A 21,164-nucleotide genomic window follows, 5' to 3' on the forward strand; every position below is an offset into this window, starting at 1 on the left:
CTATGCTTGAATCACTTTCTGAAAAAGAAATTATATAATTTTACACAAAATATTTTATTGTTTAATCTAATTTTATCAAATATTTATTTTGTGTACTTGTGAAACACAGTTTAGGAAAGCTATTCTTATAATATACCTTTGCATGTTTCCCTTGTGAACTTTCTTTTCCATGAGCATTGGTGCTTTTTTCATTGAGAGATCTCTCAAACTGTTGCTTAAGAACTTGTGCTGAAATTTTTGGGTTCTCCTCGTAACCTGTTAAATAATTATATAGAGTCAGCTTATGAGGACAGTATATTCATCCTTTATAATAAAAGGCTAATGCTGCTTCTCACCTCTATGGGGGAAATTCAAGTATTTTGTGTGACGGTGGCCACTAGATGTCATCTGACAGAGCAATTCAACTGTTGCTCCATTCGACCACACACAGACTCTAGTGCTGACATTACTGTTATGTTGTTCCTTCATTTTGATGGGCTGGTAACTAGTACATTAATAACAGTTGAGGCGAGGATCTCTATGGATAAATGTATGAACTGGGGACAATATTCTTTTATTATACTATTTTGAAACATTCTGAATTGTATGTGAGTCTGTAAATATACTTTACACCCACTAAAGTGTATTTAACATATATTCAACCCAATAACACAAAGATCCATACCATAATAAAAATTATAGATAGTAGACCATATTCTTGCAAATTTTACTATCAATTTTAAAAATGCTTATATGATAATATAGTGACATGATGGTTCAATCAGGCATGCTAACTTGAACTGTACAGTAAACAGAATAGACACACTGGAATAAGCAGTGAGAGCTGGAAGAATTGCTATCTGGAACTTCTAAACAAAAACCTTTGGTATAAACATATTTCAGGAACAGAGGAGTCGGAATGGGGGGGGGGGGGTGTGCTTCCGCTGCATGCTCTGTCCTAGCTGGCTCTTCATACCGATTCATTACTGGGAGGAGGCGGGGATGTCCCAGCAGGCTCAGCATGGCCACACCTCCTCCCAGTAATGCATCTGTATGAAGAGACGGCTAGGACAGGACATGGGGCAGCACACTGCGACTGCAAACTTATTAAAGTAGGACTGAAGTCTCCGTGATGATCCGGCGGTAAGCTCCCTGCACGGTGTGTGTGGGTGAGGTAATCGTTGGGGGAGCGCCAATCATTGGGGTAGAGCCAAAATTTATTTTTTTTCCATGCCCCCTCTGCCTCCCAACCACAAAACATTCTGGCGCCCCTGGTCAGGAAAGTATCATTGTTCACGAAAATTATTTTACTTAGCTGCCCTTTGGTCATTGGCTGTACATGTGTCAAGTTTATATAATCTCCTCATATTTTTGTGGATTTCCATTAGAAGTTTATCCCACAGTTAATTGGCTTCTTAAGCCTAGTGTGTTCCATGTGGTACTGTAGGCAATATAGATTGTAAGCTTCACCAGGGCAGAGACCCGTGTGACTCATATTATTTTCTTTGTAAATTGCTGCATAATATGTAGGCACTATATACAGTAAATAACTGGTGATAAAGTGGTCTACAGTATGTGGCTATGATTAGCTGAATGCATCTCTAGAGCAGGCATTCCCAACCACGGTCCTCAAGGCACACTAACAGTGCAGGTTTTAGTGATATCCAGGCTTCAGCACAGGTAACTTAATTAGTAGCTCAGTTATTTTATAATAATAATAATAATAATAATAATAATAATAATAATAATAATTTTATTTATATAGCGCTCTTTCTCCAGTAGAACTCAAGGTGCTTAACAGATACATAGCATAATATAGTACAGAAAATAATGAAGTACATTTTCATAAAATACAGAAGCATGAAGATACTAAAAGGGACATTATGGAAATGCTTGAGTAAACATAAAAGTCTTGAGTCTACTTTTGAAGGATTCTATAGTTGGGGCCTCTCGCACTGTGCGGGGAAGTGAGTTCCATAGAGTCGGAGCCACATGACTAAAAGCTCGACCCCCAGATGAATTACGATAGATTCTAGGTACTGCTAAAAGTCCTTCATCTACAGATTGCAGTAATCGAGTGGGGCAGTATGGGGTCAGAAGCTGTTTCAGGTACCTTGGGCCTTGGTCATGTTCTGCTTTGAAACTCAGTAAGCCAATCTTGAAGATGATTTGCCATCGTACAGGCAGCCAGTGAAGGGAGTAGAGGATGGGTGTTATGTGGCTAGAACGGGGCTGGTTGGTTAATAGCCTGGCAGCTGTGTTTTTCACCAGCTGTAAGCGCTGCAATTCTTTTGCTGGTAGACCAAGGTAGAGGGCATTACAGTAGTCTAAACGAGATGATACAAATGCATGTATGACTTTTAGCATATCATCTGAGGGAATTTTGATTTAACCATCCGTGCTGCAGCCTGTATATCACTAAAACCTGCACTGTTGGTGTGCCTTGAGGAACGTGGTTGGGAATGCCTGGTCTAGAGGCTCTAGAATGAATCAGGAGTAAAAAATAAAACAAAGTGCAGACCTTTCAGTAGACAATGTTTAATAAATGTGAAACTTTAACTTACCATAGAAAATGTAATAAAATAAAAACAAATACAAAATAGAAATTTCATTTTTAATAAACATCTGTTATTTGGCCCCTTTACACATCAAATGGGATTCCTTTTTCCTCTCACAGTCCAAATGGAAATAACTATTAAGCAGTGCAAGTGATGGCTGTAACACCATATAACTGCTAATGATATGAAAGCTGTCAGTGGTAGGGGTCAATATGCTTACTGCTAATTATCATTATTATTGAGTCTCACGGCACCAGCCCTTCAGTATGTGGAAGAGATGCATCTCCTGACAGGTGTATCTGTATCTACATCCAAGTTATCTTATGTTATCTTATGCCTTTACTGTACCTGGCCTACACTCTCTCATCTCCCCATTCTTTTCTCCAGTCATGAGTAGTCATAAAGGTATCATGTGCTGTATACGTATATCTACACATCATGTGCAGTTCATATATGCTTGTTTTCCGCACATAAATCAGCTGCAAGTCAGACTATACATGAGTCCCATGAAGTATACATGTGTCTTTATTCCTAAGTAGCTCATATTCTCCGTCCAGTTCAATGCTTGTAAAACTCAAAATACTGAAAGCCGTAGCATAATTTCCTCAGAGTAGTTAGTTGAAACTGCATTATATGTATTATGTCTAATGGCATTTATTGTATTCGACTCCTACGTTAGTAATAATATTCCCTTCTACTTCTTGGTTGCAGAGGGTCTGGTTGGAGTATGCAATGAATGAAGTATTGTTCTCTCACCTGGTGTTCAATTCTATAGCAAAATTAAGCCTGTAATGCTCCTTTCCTTCATATACATGAATTATTCTTTATTTTGATCAACCTTTTAGAGGAATTATAATGAATTGCTAAAACTGGAGATAAAGAAAAGTCAAATACTCATCGTTCATGTAACTATCTTTACTGGAAGACCTTGTTCTCACACAGCTACACTGAGAACACACTGGCTGCTGCAGAAAGGGCAGTTTGGAAAGGACTGACATGTGCTCCATAAAGGCATTTCACTTCCCTCCCAGCTGGATTTTTATTTATGCTGAGACATTTTGCATACTTAGATAAAAGTTGTCAGTATAATGACAGTGGGAGTCATCAGTTGCCATGTTGCCTGCCTGCAGTCCCTTAACATATGTGCTAGCCAAAGACCGCACTTCATTTATATAGGTTAACATGCTTGGCGGTTACCTAAGTGAGCAAGAGACAGGTGGGGTGGGAGATAGTAATAACCCAAACATGACCCTACAACTCATTAAAATATGCTAACACTTGCTATATTGAACAGGCTCAATACAAAGAATGTATCTGCATTGATGTGTTATCAGTTTACCTGTGTAGGATATTATATATGCATGTACACCTCAAAGGCACATTAAACAGTATCACCATTGTCTTCATCATCAACATCACACGCACTTTTTGTGTAGAAAAATAATTATTCATCAATCTATTGCTAAGTTCTTAATATTTACTAATGAGAGTATTTATGTGGTATCATTTGCAACATCCCTATAGGTCCCTACTATACACTGCAGACAAGCATACTAACTGCTATTCACTTCTTGGGTCACTTCTACAAAGAATAACAATGGAACTTATTTGAAAATTAACGCATACTGTATGTTTTCTCAGATATGCATAAAACCCCAGTTAATTGGCACATGTGACCTTGGAGACATATAATAAATTGGAAGCTCAAATACCTAGATTAAAATGTGCAAACTAGACAATAAATTCTATTTTATAAACTGCAAAATATGTTGACCCATAGAAAACTGTAACCACATTTTGGCTTTGGAACTTGCACTACAAAATCATTCTGTATCTACTCTTGCATTTCTGTTTTCCTCCTACAATTCCGCATCCTTTATGTCTTAAATACACATTATAAGATGTTTCATACTCCCTCTTCCCCGGAATTACCTGTTACTAAGATCCTTCCTTACCTTCGACCCTGTTATGAATTTCACAAGAACCTGTAGTTCATCTACAGTATATACTAATTCTATAAAGTTTTTTACTGTGAGACCTATTTTCAAAATAAAGGTCTTACCATGAACATGTGCCAGTCGAAGAGAAAAATTAGATTTCTGGCAACGGTTCTGTTTTTGTGGAGCAGCAAACTTCCCATGTAAAGTCTATCAGAGAACTATGAGTGAGGAAGTTTACATTTGTTGCTTCATATGAGTTTATTCTTTTAAAAAAACAAAACAAATAACCATCAAATTGGCCGGGTTTCCTCTAGTTCTTTTTATGCACTGATGCCTCATCTTAGTGTATTTGTACTGAAATTTAGGAAATCTTTACGCTATTTTATTGTTGCAAAATCCCACTACACTTTCCATTCTGTTTCTGTTTTTCTATTTCTTTCCCCTCTTAACTTGCAATTACAAACAATGTAATAAAATATATTTTGAAAAAATCATAAAAATGGAATAAATGAAATAAGGTTGTGTCAAAATCCAAATGTGAAAATGCACATGCACATAAAATGTACATCTTTTACATAAAACTATAGATCACCCCCTATACATATATCTTGCTGTGTGAATCCACAGGTTGCCAATGAGAGTGCCAGTTGTGGCATGCAACTAGTTAGGGTGCCCTTCAAGTTCCAGTTGTGGCATGCAACTAGTTAGGTTGCCCTTCAAGTTCCAGTTGTGGCATGCAACTAGTTAGGTTGCCCTTCAAGTTCCAGTTGTGGCATGCAACTAGTTAGGGTGCCCTTCAAGTGACAGTTATGGCATGCAACCAGTTAGGTTAGTCCTTCAAGTTCCAGTTGTGGCATGCAACTAGTTAGGGTGCCCTTCAAGTGACAGTTATGGCATGCAACCAGTTAGGTTAGTCCTTCAAGTTCCAGTTGTGGCAGGCAGCTAGATAGGTTGCCGCTGGAAGTGCCAGTTGCAGCATGCAACTAGTTAGGATGCCAATGGAAGTGCCCATTGTGGCATGCAACTAGTTAGGTTACTAATAGAGTGCCAGTTGTGGCATGCAACTAGTTAGGTGGCCACTGGAAGTTCCAGTTGTGGCATGCAGCTAGATAGGTTGCCATTATAACTGCTCATTATGGCATGCAACTAGTTAGGTTGCCATTGGAAGTGCCAGTTGTAGCATAGAACTAGCTAGGTTGACACTGGAAGTGCCTGTTGTGGCATGCAACTAGTTAGGTTGACATTGAAACTGCCAGCTGTAGCCAGGCCCGATGACAAAGGGGGGTACAAAGGGTGCACAGGTCCTGGTATCCGAGGCTCAGAGGGACCTGAGGTTCATGAGCATATAAACAGGGCTGCAGCTCCTTATAGGGTTTTTAAGAGTGTTGGGATGAAAGCCAGAGAGGATGCCCGTATCTCACAGCAGAGTCTCAGTATAGATGGCTTTAGTGGAGCTGGCAGCGGGGGTCCCCAGCGCTGATTCAGCTGCATGGTTATGTGTTGACCAGCTGATCCAGGGCACATACGGATGCTGGTCAGTCAGGAAGATCTCTTATCATTGACCAATAAGCACAGAGTAGTGGATGAGCTGGGGGAGTAGCTCTTAGAAGCATGTTGCCATTCAGTGTTGAACAGAGAACAGAGGAAGACTGCATAGAGGTCTGTAAGTGAACTGTCACTCCACCAAGACATGTACTTCAACATCCATATTAATACAGCTTACCCATCAGTGACACTAGAAAATACAGACAGGATAACTAATCTACACTAGCCTGCATCAGCTGCAATTACTGCAAGTGTCCTGTAAGCATTTCCATCATTTCCACTGTAGCAGACAGGTTTAGCTTCACCTAAGGAGTGTAGTTATATCTTTGAGAGCAGAACTACATAAACAGCAATAGCTGTATTTAGGCTGTGGAACCTTCATCATAAATGAGAGGTTGCCTGCTAAACCGGAGTAGGCAAATGCCTGGTGTACTGTAACGCAATTCTGTTTAGTTTACAAGGACAATATTAATCTACACTATGATCATCAGCCCTACCAGAGACCAGTAGAAGCTTTCAATAGGTTATTTAAGATCGCCACCCCCAGTATCTAAGAGACAGTTATTAAAATCTTTGCAGCCTAAATAAGCTACTCAACTAGGCTGGCAAGAGACAATAAAATTATGAAGTGCTGGTCTTTTCCTGTTTGTTCTTGCAGCCGCCACCTAAGAAGAGAAGGAGGCAGCTGAGCAGGAAGAACAGCTGCCCACCGCCTAGACAGTGCACTATGCATTGCCTGTTTCAGGCAGTAGCCCCACTGTTCTCCTAGGGTACCAACATCATCCCTGGCCTGGCTGGCAGTCTAATCCATGATGAGGCACCAGAGACAGTGACAACAACACTGCTACTGGCAGCGGGGCATCCATAGCCTACACTAAGACTTTAGTGGTGTGGTAAGTCAAGTTACAGTATATTTTTATTTCATTTCATTTTGCTTTGGATCATTTGGATGTTTATATATGGGAGTTTGGCTGTGGTGAGTTCCTTTGGCAGTGAATGGGTTACCACTAACACAGACTGTATTACTGTGAAGGGAGGAGTCAGGGGTAAAGGTTTGGTGATACAGTACATGTATTGGCACATAAAGGGGAGGGGAGGGGCATGTTGATTGAGGGGCCCCAGAGATATCAGTGTGCCATACCCCAAGATTCTGTTGCCGGCCCTGGTTGTAGCATGCAACTAGTTCAGTTGTCAATGGGAGTAAAAGTTGTGTCATGCAACTAGTTACTGTAGACTTCCTGTCCTGCTCTTTATTTTTTATACTGTCACAATTAAAGATTAGTTTTGTTTGCATATATAACTTTCCAAGTGGTGCATAGAACAAGTGTGAATGTGGCCATTATTTTTGCTCTAGTGTTTTATTTAATCATACTATGGTTTTTAGATCAGAGAAACACTGAGGTCTGAATCCAACTGCCAGCACTTTTTGAAGTCTAACGGGAACTACTGTACAAGGTATGGTATAAATCCACAAAAGAAGAAAGAAAAAAGTTCTGGCGCTTTCTAATCACTTAATTTTAAAAGTTGGTCTATGAATTAAAGTGCAAGATGCAGCTCTCAACAAGACAGTACTGAGCTGCCCACTACTAAACAATATTAAATGCTAAAACAGAGAGAGCGCATAAACAAGTTATTATCAATTTAAACTAACACATACACATTTATTTAAGATAAAATTGATAATGTATATATATTATATTACTGAATAAAAAACCCTGATTAAAATGTTCTCCTACTCCAGCGGTAAAAAAGACTGTTTTCCTTTAATAGACAACTATTGTACACTATAACTGAAGTTCTTTAAAATAATTTACTGGAACCATTCCTTTTGTTTTATGAAAGAGCTAACCATAACTGCATATATCGTGGTTACTTCCTTTGGTTACATTCCCTTTTATTCTTCTTGTACTCTTTCTGCAATAGATTTACACATTGTTTTGCACTATTCTGTTGAATATTTGTATTATATCATTGTATTGTATTACAAATTTATTTGTAACGTTGTTTACTTCTTTTATGAAATCACTACAAATATTCCCCACTACATTTGAACCTAAATATCTATGGTCCACCCAACTCCTCCCATGTTTTTATGTGTGATTTGCACCCCTGCAGATGGGCATATTCTGTGCTCTTTCTGTAAATATACAGTACTGTATGTGCATTCATGCACACATAGGGGCATGATGTTACCAAACGTCATTGGTGATGCCGCCACTATTTTTCATGAATCTATATATATATATATATATATATATAAACGGATGTATGTGTGTATGTATGTTCCAGCATAACTCTGGAATGCCGGGAGCAATTAACACCAATCTTGGTACACATATGACTTGCAATCTGGAAAAATAATACTGTGGGGGTAAGACACTGCTAGCACCCCTAGGTGTGGGGGTGAGGGTGGGAAGGGGGTGACATATAAAAATCCATAGTTTTCGGGGTTGCTGAGATGAATAGTGACACTCTAGATGCCATTTCAGTCCAAGTTCAGCCCCCATGGGGGGTGAGAAGGGGTGAAACATAAAATGTCCCAGTGACTTTAAGCGTTGTGCAAAAATCTTTTACCTTTTTACCTCAAAGGAGGAGCCATAAGGAGAGCGAGAAGCTAAGCAAGGAGACCATGCATATTTAACATACAGTGGGCGGAGCTTGGCCTGTCATCCCAGCATTTACAGCACTGAGCAGGGCAGCATCAGAGGCGGGACGGGGCAGAGAAGGAGGCGGATTATTTTCCATGGCACCAGCCTTCTGACAGATTGGCAGCGGCGGGTGGAGCAAGTAGAGTTTAAGTCTAATTGCTGATCTTCTGTGATAAACTAACCAGTTAACTTTAGGTATATCCCGTTGTGAAAATAAGACACAGAGACTACAGATTCTCTTACATTAAAATCTTTGTGATTATACTTGACATTCCATAGTGAAGCACGGGTATTCAGCTAGTTGATTTATATTTTGCACTATGCCATATGACGGTTAGGCTTATTGTTTGTTGGTCTGAAATATAAAGTAACATAGGTCTGCTTTGCTCTCTGCTTTGGATACCACTGAATCTGTTTGTACTGTATTGCAGGGTAATTACAACAACCAAGTCGCAAGTTGCAGTATGGACTGACTAACACTTAACAGCACCCATAAATGCAATATCCCCTACATTTATGGTAGATATTAGTTCATTGTGTATTTTATAAATAGAACATTAAATTCTTCTTCATCACTCACAGAAATAGTTTCTCATCAGCAAACTTACAGGCTAAATTCAGTCTTTAATTTGCTACCTGACTGCATTCCACTTTGTAGCTGCTCTAAACACAGCTAAAACTGTGTTCTTACCGTCTCCATCAGCTTGATTATAATTAGACACTGCGTTCGTCTCATGGGTGCTTTGCTCTTGAAAGGATACCTAGATAACGTAAATGATAGCATTTAAAATATAGCGTCATCAAAGCTTAAGTAAACGCATGAATGGACATGGCAGTATATCCTGCAAAACATTTGGTTGAGTATAATACAAATTCTGAGTCTTTTTTTTTCTTTCTAGTAATATAAATACTCAACATTATCATGAAAAGTTGTATAATACCTGTTCTGTATCGCAAGCTGAAAACTGAGTTTCATGATGCTCGGCTGCTTGGCTGCTCCTTGTGAACGCAATTTCATTGCTTTTCTTTGTTTCCTTAAAATATAAGTCAGAAAATTGGTTGACGTTTTTTTTTAAACAAACAAATATTTGTCTTACATGAATATGAATAATTTAGCATTAGAGTTTGTCTATATTAAACAAATGTTATTGTTTAGTAGCAGCATTATTTAATATACAGTAGACTAACGCCCTTCTTAGCACAGGGAATCCTGTCCTGTTTTTAATTTGATCCCTTTTGGTTAAGTTGGGTAGCCCATTATTTCTCTTTTGGTCGCAGAGTTTGGATGTAATTTGGTGCTGCCCTTACATTTGCTTTCAGTTAGCATTAGAGCCAGTGGCGTAACTAGAAATTTTTCTCCCCCAAGCCAAAAAATCCTTCGGCGCCCCCCCCCCCATACCCCCCCTAATTGGCACTAGTAAAGGGACAAATATGCGCGCGCCGCCAAAAGGGTGTGTGGCTTCATTGAAATGGGCGTGGCTTCACGTAAAGGGGCGTTGTATTGCAGGAAAAGACTACCTTATACCCCAGTTTTGCAACCTGCACGCCCAGACGTTAGCCACCACAGGAAAGAAAAATAATCCTGATTCATGCCCCTTACATTATTTGTCATTTTTCCTCCTTATAGTAATGCCCAGTATACATTATGCCACATACTGCAATGGCCCTTAGACATTATTCCACACACAATAATGCACATGACACAATATGCACACACTGTAATGCCCCGACACATTATGCCACACACCGTAATGCCTGTGACACATTATGACAGGAATCGCAATGCCCGTTATACATTAAGCTACACACTGCAATGCCCCTGATGCATTATAGCACATACAATGCCTGTGACACATTATGACACACACCGCAATGACCCTGAGACATTATAACACATACCACAATGCCCGTGATATAGTATACAACACACCGTAATGCCTGACACATTATGACACACACCACAATGTCCGTGATACATTATGCCAAACACTGCAGTGACCCTGAGACATTATACCACATACCACAGAATGCCCGTGATATAGTATACCACACACCGTAATGCCCATTACACATTAAGTTCTACAGTAAGGCTTCCAATTACTTTTAAATTACCTGCTCGTTGCCAGGGGTTTCATGCTCTTGGTTCCATGCACGGTGCCAGGGGTTTTCATGCTCAGGGTGTCATGCTCGTTGCCAGTGGTTTCATGCACTGGGTGTCATGCTCGTTGCTAGGGGGTAGTGCTTGTTGCTAGGGCCATGCTCCCAGTGCCACATATGCCCCCAGTGCCAGATATTTCCCCACAGTGCCAGGTATATGCACCCAGTGCCAGATATTCCCCCACAGTGCCAGGTATATGCCCCCAGTGCCAGATATTCCCCCACAGTGCCACATATGCCCCCTCAGTGCCTGCTCCCCCCAGTGCCAAATATTCCCCCACAGTGCCAGGTATATGCCCCCAGTGCCAGATATTCCCCCACAGTGCCAGGTATATGCCCCCAGTGCCAGATCTTCCCCCACAGTGCCAGGTATATGCCCCCAGTGCCAGATCTTCCCCCACAGTGCCAGGTATATGCCCCCAGTGCCAGATCTTCCCCCACAGTGCCAGGTATATGCCCCCAGTGCCAGATCTTCCCCCACAGTGCCAGGTATATGCCCCCAGTGCCAGATATTCCCCCCAGTGCCAGGTATATGCCCCCAGTGCCAGATATTCCCCCCCAGTGCCAGATCTTCCCCCACAGTGCCAGGTATATGCCCCCAGTGCCAGGTATATGCCCCCCCCAGTGCCAGATATTCCCCCACAGTGCCTGCTTCCCCCCCAGTGCCAGATATTCCCCCCCAGTGCCAGGTATATGCCCCCAGTGCCAGATATTCCCCCACAGTGCCTGCTTCCCCCCCAGTGCCAGATATTCCCCCCATGCCTTCCCCAGTGCCAGGTATATGCCCCCAGTGCCAGGTATATGCCCCCCCAGTGCCAGGTATATGCCCCCCCAGTGCCTGCTTCCCCCCCTACCCCCTCCCTTGTGTTGGAGGGACACGGAGCGCACATCACGCGCCTCTCCAGTGTCCCTCCTGGCTCTCCCCCGGCCGGTCTAATAAAGGAAGTGCCGGTTCGTGAGCCAATCAGAGCTTTTTTCGCACCATCCCGTTGCTATGCACCGATGCCCGGAGCAGTCGTCCGATGCGCCAGCGCATTGCGGTGCATACACATATGCAGTTCGGACCTGATCGCAAGCTGTGAGAAAACGCAGCCTAGTGATCAGGTCTGAATTAGGCCCTTGGTGTGTTGCGAGTTCCTGACGACTCCAGGTCACAGTACAATATTCGTGAGTAGAAGCTTAGAGAACACCGACGAGTACACATACCCGATGTCTGCATTGCTTAGTTAGCTCTTCTGAGTTACAGTATATAATAAAGTTCGATTAACTCCAATGCCTAATTTCTACCATAACAGAGCAAATCTATCTTGTTCAAGCATTTTTGTCTATTTTTGACTGACACTTAAAAAATTCTTTCATTTTCTCTGAACACAGCATAAATAATGTTTTTCGTAGGTTTTTTGTAGACGCAGAATATCAAAGCCTGAAAAAAAGATGCACCAAAGCGGTGCAGGAAAATGGAAAAATTGGTTTACTAAAATTGTTGGTTGATAAAATTAAAAACCGATAAGGAGATAATTCATGAGGGGGTAGATTTTGACTGCCTAGGGGGCTCCACAGGGTTTAATCTGGCACTGCACTTATCCACCAGGACATCTCTTCCAATTTAGAGCTGACCCGAAAAAGCAGTTCTCACTGTAGTCCATACATCGATGTGCTGCCATCAGCCTGTGCATGCACAAGCTGCAGGAAGTGGAGAGGGATCCTTTGGTTCCCCCTTTCAGTTTTTCATGATAAGAAGCCCATAGGCTTCTATAGACAATGCTCTTTAAAGTTTCTGCATGCTGCAATGGGGAATGCTGTCCTTATTGGGACTGCTGTGCCTTGAGTTCGCAGTATATATCTCCAATATTTGCCGTTTTAAAACACATATCGGTCAATATGTATTGTAAATTTGTAATAAACCTCCAAAAAAACAAAATTTTCAGAAGTTTTACCACATTTTAAGATTGATACGTCCCACCCTGAGAGAGAGAGGAGATGCAGAGTGAAGGCGCCCTGAATGAGGATGACCTATGTATGCTTTATTACAGTCATTACATCATGAGAGTCTCTGCTGAGAAGTGTGGCCTCCTTACAGCATCATCGTTGAAAGACTTTTATATTGGTGTGTGTGTGGGGATGTGCACTTTTAATTTGCATGTCAGGTGTGCCGAATTTGGGTCGACTATTACTAAAATAAATAAATGAATAACATAATAATCCCAAAGTTATTGTTGCTCATCAATGTCTGCCTGTATATAAATCTGGTCAGCATGTTGTCCTTAAAGGGTATTTGGGATTATACATAGGGGGGAATTCAATTAACCATGATCCTTTGTCGCAGAAAAAAAAATCACAATTAACTCCCATTTGAGCGCAGTTTTTTTGGGGGGTAAATCAATCACCCCCCATTTTTTCCGTACCCGTTTACACACAAAAACACACAGGGTCTGTGATAAGTTCCCAGATCCATGTGTTTTCGCAAATGGAAGCCACGAAAACACAGCACTTATGGTTTTTTTTGTTTCTCCTGTCTCCAGGGATCACTTAGCCTTGGAAATTTACTGTGACTAATTGAATTCCCCCCAAGTATTCCAAGTACCCCCTAATTTTTATAAATATTTACAAAAAATCCTGCAGCAAAAACGGTGATATAGCTACACTCGGACCCTATTACATTCCCCACATCATACATCCTACTTTATTTATTATTTATTTATTAACAGTTTCTTATATAGCGCAGTTTTGGAAGTTGCATATGTAATTCTTGTAGTCTGCTCCCATATTTACCACAGTGTCACTCCACTGCAATTTCGTCGAGACTGTGTACTAATGGGTTGAAGACCACTGGTCACATTTTTGGCAGGGGAATCCCGATGCTCACAATGCAGATGGATCTCTGTGAGTATTCTAACCTTAATCCACCTTTCCCTCAGCCTAACCATTAGTGTCCCCCTGGCAGGCTAACCTTAACCCACTCAATAGTGCCTAACCCTAATACTCACCATCGGGATCTGTCAGCATTATGACTGTCGTAATTCCGCTGCCAGAATTGTGACTGTTGGGATCCAGACAACCAGGATACTGACTACATCCCCTAATAATTCCTCATGCTACGTTTTCAAGAATTTCTCTTACAATCTGAATCTTTTCCTTTTCTATAGCTGGTAATTATGTAATGTGTTGTGCTGTGTACACTGATGATCATGGCCGGAGTAAGCCTTCGGTGGGCCCAGGCAATTTAAGACAGGGAGGCCCTCTCCATCTTGTCAGCACCGCACCCCTGGCTGTGTGTATATATATATATATATACACACACAGATAGTTATATATACATACATACTATATATTCTAATGTCCTCACTCCTTCCCATATATATACAGCAACTCATCACCTGCAACTCATCCCATATATATACAGCAACTCATCACCTGCAACGCATCCCATATATACACAGCAACTCATAACATGCACACCTTATAAAATCAATTTAATTATTTCTTCCCCCATATATTTCTATAATATACTCCCTGGACTCTGCTGAATGGTGCGTCCCACTCTCAGCATAGACGGGCAGCAGCTTCAGCAGCCACGCGCTCCTTCTTTGGGGGTGAGTAAGGTCTCATTACGTTTCACCCCCAGTGTCAAATGAGCAGCGCTGTCTGCTGGTCACTGGCGTCGTTGGAGGGTGGAAGGCATCAGGTACTGTAGGCGTCAGTACGATTCTCCTCTCCATGTTCCGCTGCCAGCAGCTGCCGCTTAGGGAAGGACATCGGAAGCCAACCATCATATGATGGCTAGGCTTCCGCCATTGACACTTTCGATGCAATGGTTACTAAGCATCGCATCGAAAGTATTTTATGGTAAAAACTATTTATATGACTTGCGCTTGCGCTAAATCCCTGCAGTGTGGTTGGCAGGAGGTGGGATCGGGGGCTGGGCCAGTACTCCTCTACACTCATCAATGAGGACAACCTGCTCAGTGATACTAGCCTACAGTGCAGGCTGCATGTGGTCTATATATACTGTTCCAGCACTGGAAGTACCCTCTGTATACACTATTTCATCACTGGGCATTGTGTGTATATAATATATATAATATATGCACACAATGCCCAGTGATGAAGTAGTATATACAGAGGGTACTCCCAGTGCTGATGGAGCAGTGTGTGTGTGTGTGTATATTAGAGATGAGCGCCTGAAATTTTTCGGGTTTTGTGTTTTGGTTTTGGGTTCGGTTCCGCGGCCGTGTTTTGGGTTCGACCGCGTTTTGGCAAAACCTCACCGAATTTTTTTTGTCGGATTCGGGTGTGTTTTGGATTCGGGTGTTTTTTTAAAAAAACCCTAAAAAACAGCTTAAATCATAGAATTTGGGGGTCATTTTGATCCCATATTATTATTAACCTCAAAAACCATAATTTCCACTCATTTTCAGTCTATTCTGAATACCTCACACCTCACAATATTATTTTTTGTCCTAAAATTTGCACCGAGGTCGCTGGATGACTAAGCTAAGCGACCCTAGTGGCCGACACAAACACCTGGCCCATCTAGGAGTGGCACTGCAGTGTCACGCAGGATGGCCCTTCCAAAAAACACTCCCCAAACAGCACATGACGCAAAGAAAAAAAGAGGTGCAATGAGGTAGCTGTGTGACTAAGCTCAGCGACCCAAGTGCCCGACACAAACACCTGGCCCATCTAGGAGTGGCACTGCAGTGTCACGCAGGATGTCCCTTCCAAAAAACCCTCCCCAAACAGCACATGACGCAAAGAAAAAAAGAGGCGCAATGAGGTAGCTGTGTGAGTAAGATTAGCGACCCTAGTGGCCGACACAAACACCGGGCCCATCTAGGAGTGGCACTGCAGTGTCACGCAGGATGTCCCTTCCAAAAAACCCTCCCCAAACAGCACATGACGCAAAGAAAAATAAAAGAAAAAAGAGGTGCAAGATGGAATTGTCCTTGGGCCCTCCCACCCACCCTTATGTTGTATAAACAGGACATGCACACTTTAACCAACCCATCATTTCAGTGACAGGGTCTGCCACACGACTGTGACTGATATGACGGGTTGGTTTGGACCCCCACCAAAAAAGAAGCAATTAATCTCTCCTTGCACAAACTGGCTCTACAGAGGCAAGATGTCCACCTCATCATCATCCTCCGATATATCACCGTGTACATCCCCCTCCTCACAGATTATCAATTCGTCCCCACTGGAATCCACCATCTCAGCTCCCTGTGTACTTTGTGGAGGCAATTGCTGCTGGTCAATGTCTCCGCGGAGGAATTGATTATAATTCATTTTAATGAACATCATCTTCTCCACATTTTCTGGATGTAACCTCGTACGCCGATTGCTGACAAGGTGAGCGGCGGCACTAAACACTCTTTCGGAGTACACACTTGTGGGAGGGCAACTTAGGTAGAATAAAGCCAGTTTGTGCAAGGGCCTCCAAATTGCCTCTTTTTCCTGCCAGTATAAGTACGGACTGTGTGACGTGCCTACTTGGATGCGGTCACTCATATAATCCTCCACCATTCTTTCAATGTTGAAAGAATCATATGCAGTGACAGTAGACGACATGTCCGTAATCGTTGTCAGGTCCTTCAGTCCGGACCAGATGTCAGCATCAGCAGTCGCTCCAGACTGCCCTGCATCACCGCCAGCGGGTGGGCTCGGAATTCTGAGCCTTTTCCTCGCACCCCCAGTTGCGGGAGAATGTGAAGGAGGAGATGTTGACAGGTCGCGTTCCGCTTGACTTGACAACTTTGTCACCAGCAGGTCTTTGCACCCCAGCAGACTTGTGTCTGCCGGAAAGAGAGATCCAAGGTAGGTTTTAAATCTAGGATCGAGCACGGTGGCCAAAATGTAGTGCTCTGATTTCAACAGATTGACCACCCGTGAATCCTTGTTAAGCGAATTAAGGGCTGCATCCACAAGTCCCACATGCCTAGCGGAATCGCTCCCTTTTAGCTCCTTCTTCAATGCCTCCAGCTTCTTCTGCAAAAGCCTGATGAGGGGAATGACCTGACTCAGGCTGGCAGTGTCTGAACTGACTTCACGTGTGGCAAGTTCAAAGGGCATCAGAACCTTGCACAACGTTGAAATCATTCTCCACTGCACTTGAGACAGGTGCATTCCACCTCCTATATCGTGCTCAATTGTATAGGCTTGAATGGCCTTTTGCTGCTCCTCCAACCTCTGAAGCATATAGAGGGTTGAATTCCACCTCGTTACCACTTCTTGCTTCAGATGATGGCAGGGCAGGTTCAGTAGTTTTTGGTGGTGCTCCAGTCTTCTGTACGTGGTGCCTGTACGCCGAAAGTGTCCCGCAATTCTTCTGGCCACCGACAGCATCTCTTGCACGCCCCTGTCGTTTTTTAAAAAATTCTGCACCACCAAATTCAAGGTATGTGCAAAACATGGGACGTGCTGGAATTTGCCCATATTTAATGCACACACAATATTGCTGGCGTTGTCCGATGCCACAAATCCACAGGAGAGTCCAATTGGGGTAAGCCATTCTGCGATGATCTTCCTCAGTTGCCGTAAGAGGTTTTCAGCTGTGTGCGTATTCTGGAAAGCGGTGATACAAAGCGTAGCCTGCCTAGGAAAGAGTTGGCGTTTGCGAGATGCTGCTACTGGTGCCGCCGCTGCTGTTCTTGCGGCGGGAGTCCATACATCTACCCAGTGGGCTGTCACAGTCATATAGTCCTGACCCTGCCCTGCTCCACTTGTCCACATGTCCGTGGTTAAGTGGACATTGGGTACAACTGCATTTTTTAGGACACTGGTGAGTCTTTTTCTGACGTCCGTGTACATTCTCGGTATCGCCTGCCTACAGAAGTGGAACCTAGATGGTATTTGGTAACGGGGGCACACTGCCTCAATAAATTGTCTAGTTCCCTGTGAACTAACGGCGGATACCGGACGCACGTCTAACACCAACATAGTTGTCAAGGACTCAGTTATCCGCTTTGCAACAGGATGACTGCTGTGATATTTCATCTTCCTCGCAAAGGACTGTTGGACAGTCAATTGCTTACTGGAAGTAGTACAAGTGGGCTTACGACTTCCCCTCTGGGATGACCATCGACTCCCAGCAGCAACAACAGCAGCGCCAGCAGCAGTAGGCGTTACACGCAAGGATGCATTGGAGGAATCCCAGGCAGGAGAGGACTCGTCAGAATTGCCAGTGACATGGCCTGCAGGACTATTGGCATTCCTGGGGAAGGAGGAAATTGACACTGCGGGAGTTGGTGGGGTGGTTTGCGTGAGCTTGGTTACAAGAGGAAGGGATTTACTGGTCAGTGGACTGCTTCCGCTGTCGGCCCAAGTTTTTGAACTTGTCACTGACTTATTATGAATGCGCTGCAGGTGACGTATAAGGGAGGATGTTCCGAGGTGGTTAACGTCCTTACCCCTACTTATTACAGCTTGACAAATGGAACACACGGTTTGACACCTGTTGTCCGCATTTCTGGTGAAATACTTCCACACCGAAGAGCTGATTTTTTTGGTATTTTCACCAGGCATGTCAACGGCCCTATTCCTCCCACGGACAACAGGTGTCTCCCCGGGTGCCTGACTTAAACAAACCACCTCACCATCAGAATCCTCCTTGTCAATTTCCTCCCCAGCGCCAGCAACACCCATATCCTCCTCATCCTGGTGTACTTCAACACTGACATCTTCAATCTGACTATCAGGAACTGGACTGTGGGTGCTCCTTCCAGCACTTGCAGGGGGCGTGCAAATGGTGGAAGGCGCATGCTCTTCACGTCCAGTGTTGGGAAGGTCAGGCATCGCAACCGACACAATTGGACTCTCCTTGTGGATTTGGGATTTCGAAGAACGCACAGTTCTTTGCGGTGCTACTGCTTTTGCCAGCTTGAGTCTTTTCATTTTTCTAGCGAGAGGCTGAGTGCGTCCATCCTCATGTGAAGCTGAACCACTAGCCATGAACATAGGCCAGGGCCTCAGCCGTTCCTTGCCACTCCGTGTGGTAAATGGCATATTGGCAAGTTTACGCTTCTCCTCCGACAATTTTATTTTAGGTTTTGGAGTCCTTTCTTTACTGATATTTGGTGTTTTGGATTTGACATGCTCTGTACTATGACATTGGGCATCGGCCTTGGCAGACGACGTTGCTGGCATTTCATCGTCTCGGCCATGACTAGTGGCAGCAGCTTCAGCACGAGGTGGAAGTGGATCTTGATCTTTCCCTAATTTTGGAACCTCAACATTTTTGTTCTCCATATTTTAATAGGCACAACTAAAAGGCACCTCAGGTAAACAATGGAGATGGATGGATACTAGTATACAATTATGGATGGACTGCCGAGTGCCGACACAGAGGTAGCTACAGCCGTGGACTACCGTACTGTACTGTGTCTGCTGCTAATATAGACTGGTTGATAAAGAGATGTAGTAGTAGTATGTATGTATAAAGAAGAAAGAAAAAAAAAACCACGGGTAGGTGGTATACAATTATGGACGGACTGCCGAGTGCCGACACAGAGGTAGCTACAGCCGTGGACTACCGTACTGTACTGTGTCTGCTGCTAATATAGACTGGTTGATAAAGAGATGTAGTAGTAGTATGTATGTATAAAGAAGAAAGAAAAAAAACCACGGGTAGGTGGTATACAATTATGGACGGACTGCCCAGTGCCGACACAGAGGTAGCTACAGCCGTGGACTACCGTACTGTACTGTGTCTGCTGCTAATATAGACTGGTTGATAAAGAGATGTAGTAGTAGTATGTATGTATAAAGAAGAAAGAAAAAAAAACCACGGGTAGGTGGTATACAATTATGGACGGACTGCCCAGTGCCGACACAGAGGTAGCTACAGCCGTGGACTACCGTACTGTACTGTGTCTGCTGCTAATATAGACTGGTTGATAAAGAGATGTAGTAGTAGTAGTATGTATGTATAAAGAAGAAAGAAAAAAAAACCACGGGTAGGTGGTATACAATTATGGACGGACTGCCCAGTGCCGACACAGAGGTAGCTACAGCCGTGGACTACCGTACTGTACTGTGTCTGCTGCTAATATAGACTGGTTGATAAAGAGATGTAGTAGTAGTAGTATGTATGTATAAAGAAGAAAGAAAAAAAAACCACGGGTAGGTGGTATACAATTATGGACGGACTGCCGAGTGCCGACACAGAGGTAGCTACAGCCGTGGACTACCGTACTGTACTGTGTCTGCTGCTAATATAGACTGGTTGATAAAGAGATGTAGTAGTAGTATGTATGTATAAAGAAGAAAGAAAAAAAAACCACGGGTAGGTGGTATACAATTATGGACGGACTGCCGAGTGCCGACACAGAGGTAGCTACAGCCGTGAACTACCGTACTGTGTCTGCTGCGACTGGATGATAAATAATGATATAAAAAATATATATATATCACTACTGCAGCCGGACAGGTATATATTATATAATGACGGACCTGCTGGACACTGTCTGTCAGCAGAATGAGTTTTTTATAGAATAAAAAAAAAAACACCACACAAGTGAAGTCACACGACGAGTGTTTAACTTTTTCAGGCAATCACAATATAGTATACTATACTACTAACTATACTGGTGGTCAGTGTGGTCAGGTGGTCACTGGTCAGTCACACTGGCAGTGGCACTCCTGCAGCAAAAGTGTGCACTGTTTAATTTTAATAATAATATGTACTCCTGGCTCCTGCTATAACCTATAACTGGCACTGCAGTGCTCCCCAGTCTCCCCCACAATTATAAGATGTGTGAGCTGAGCACAGTCAGATACGAGTGTTTAACTTTTTCAGGCAATCACAATATAGTATACTATACTACTAACTATACTGGTGGTCAGTGTGGTCAGGTCACTGGTCAGTCACACTGGCAGTGGCACTCCTGCAGCAAAAGTGTGCACTGTTTAATTTTAATAATAATATGTACTCCTGGCTCCTGCTATAACCTATAACTGGCACTGCAGTGCTCCCCAGTCTCCCCCACAATTATAAGATGTGTGAGCTGAGCACAGTCAGATATATACATAGATGATGCAGCAGCACACTGGGCTGAGCAGTGCACACAGATATGGTATGTGACTGAGTCACTGTGTATCGTTTTTTTCAGGCAGAGAACGGATATATTAAATAAAACTGCACTGTCTGGTGGTCACTGTGGTCAGTCACTAGTAAACTCTGCACTCTCTACAGTTCTACAGTACTCCTAAGCTCCAGTAAATCAGGTCAATCTCTCTCTCTCTCTCTTCTAATCTAAATGGAGAGGACGCCAGCCACGTCCTCTCCCTATCAATCTCAATGCACGTGTGAAAATGGCGGCGACGCGCGGCTCCTTATA

General features: G+C 43.1%; 1 protein-coding gene across 2 annotated transcripts in view; it reads right to left on the minus strand.

Moving 5' to 3' along the window:
- Positions 1-21,164, minus strand: part of XIRP2 (xin actin binding repeat containing 2) — a 176,351-nt gene that overhangs the window by 17,310 nt on the left and 137,877 nt on the right. For both annotated transcript variants that reach the window (XM_063933592.1, XM_063933591.1), the window contains exons 4-6: positions 9,612-9,704; positions 9,362-9,431; positions 137-255 (exon numbers count right to left, since the gene is read on the minus strand). In XM_063933592.1, coding sequence (XP_063789662.1) covers positions 137-255; positions 9,362-9,431; positions 9,612-9,704 — 282 coding nt within the window. The remainder of the gene's footprint in view (positions 1-136; positions 256-9,361; positions 9,432-9,611; positions 9,705-21,164) is intronic.

Source organism: Pseudophryne corroboree, chromosome 7 (assembly GCF_028390025.1).
Source record: "Pseudophryne corroboree isolate aPseCor3 chromosome 7, aPseCor3.hap2, whole genome shotgun sequence".
Classification (NCBI taxonomy): domain Eukaryota; kingdom Metazoa; phylum Chordata; class Amphibia; order Anura; family Myobatrachidae; genus Pseudophryne; species Pseudophryne corroboree.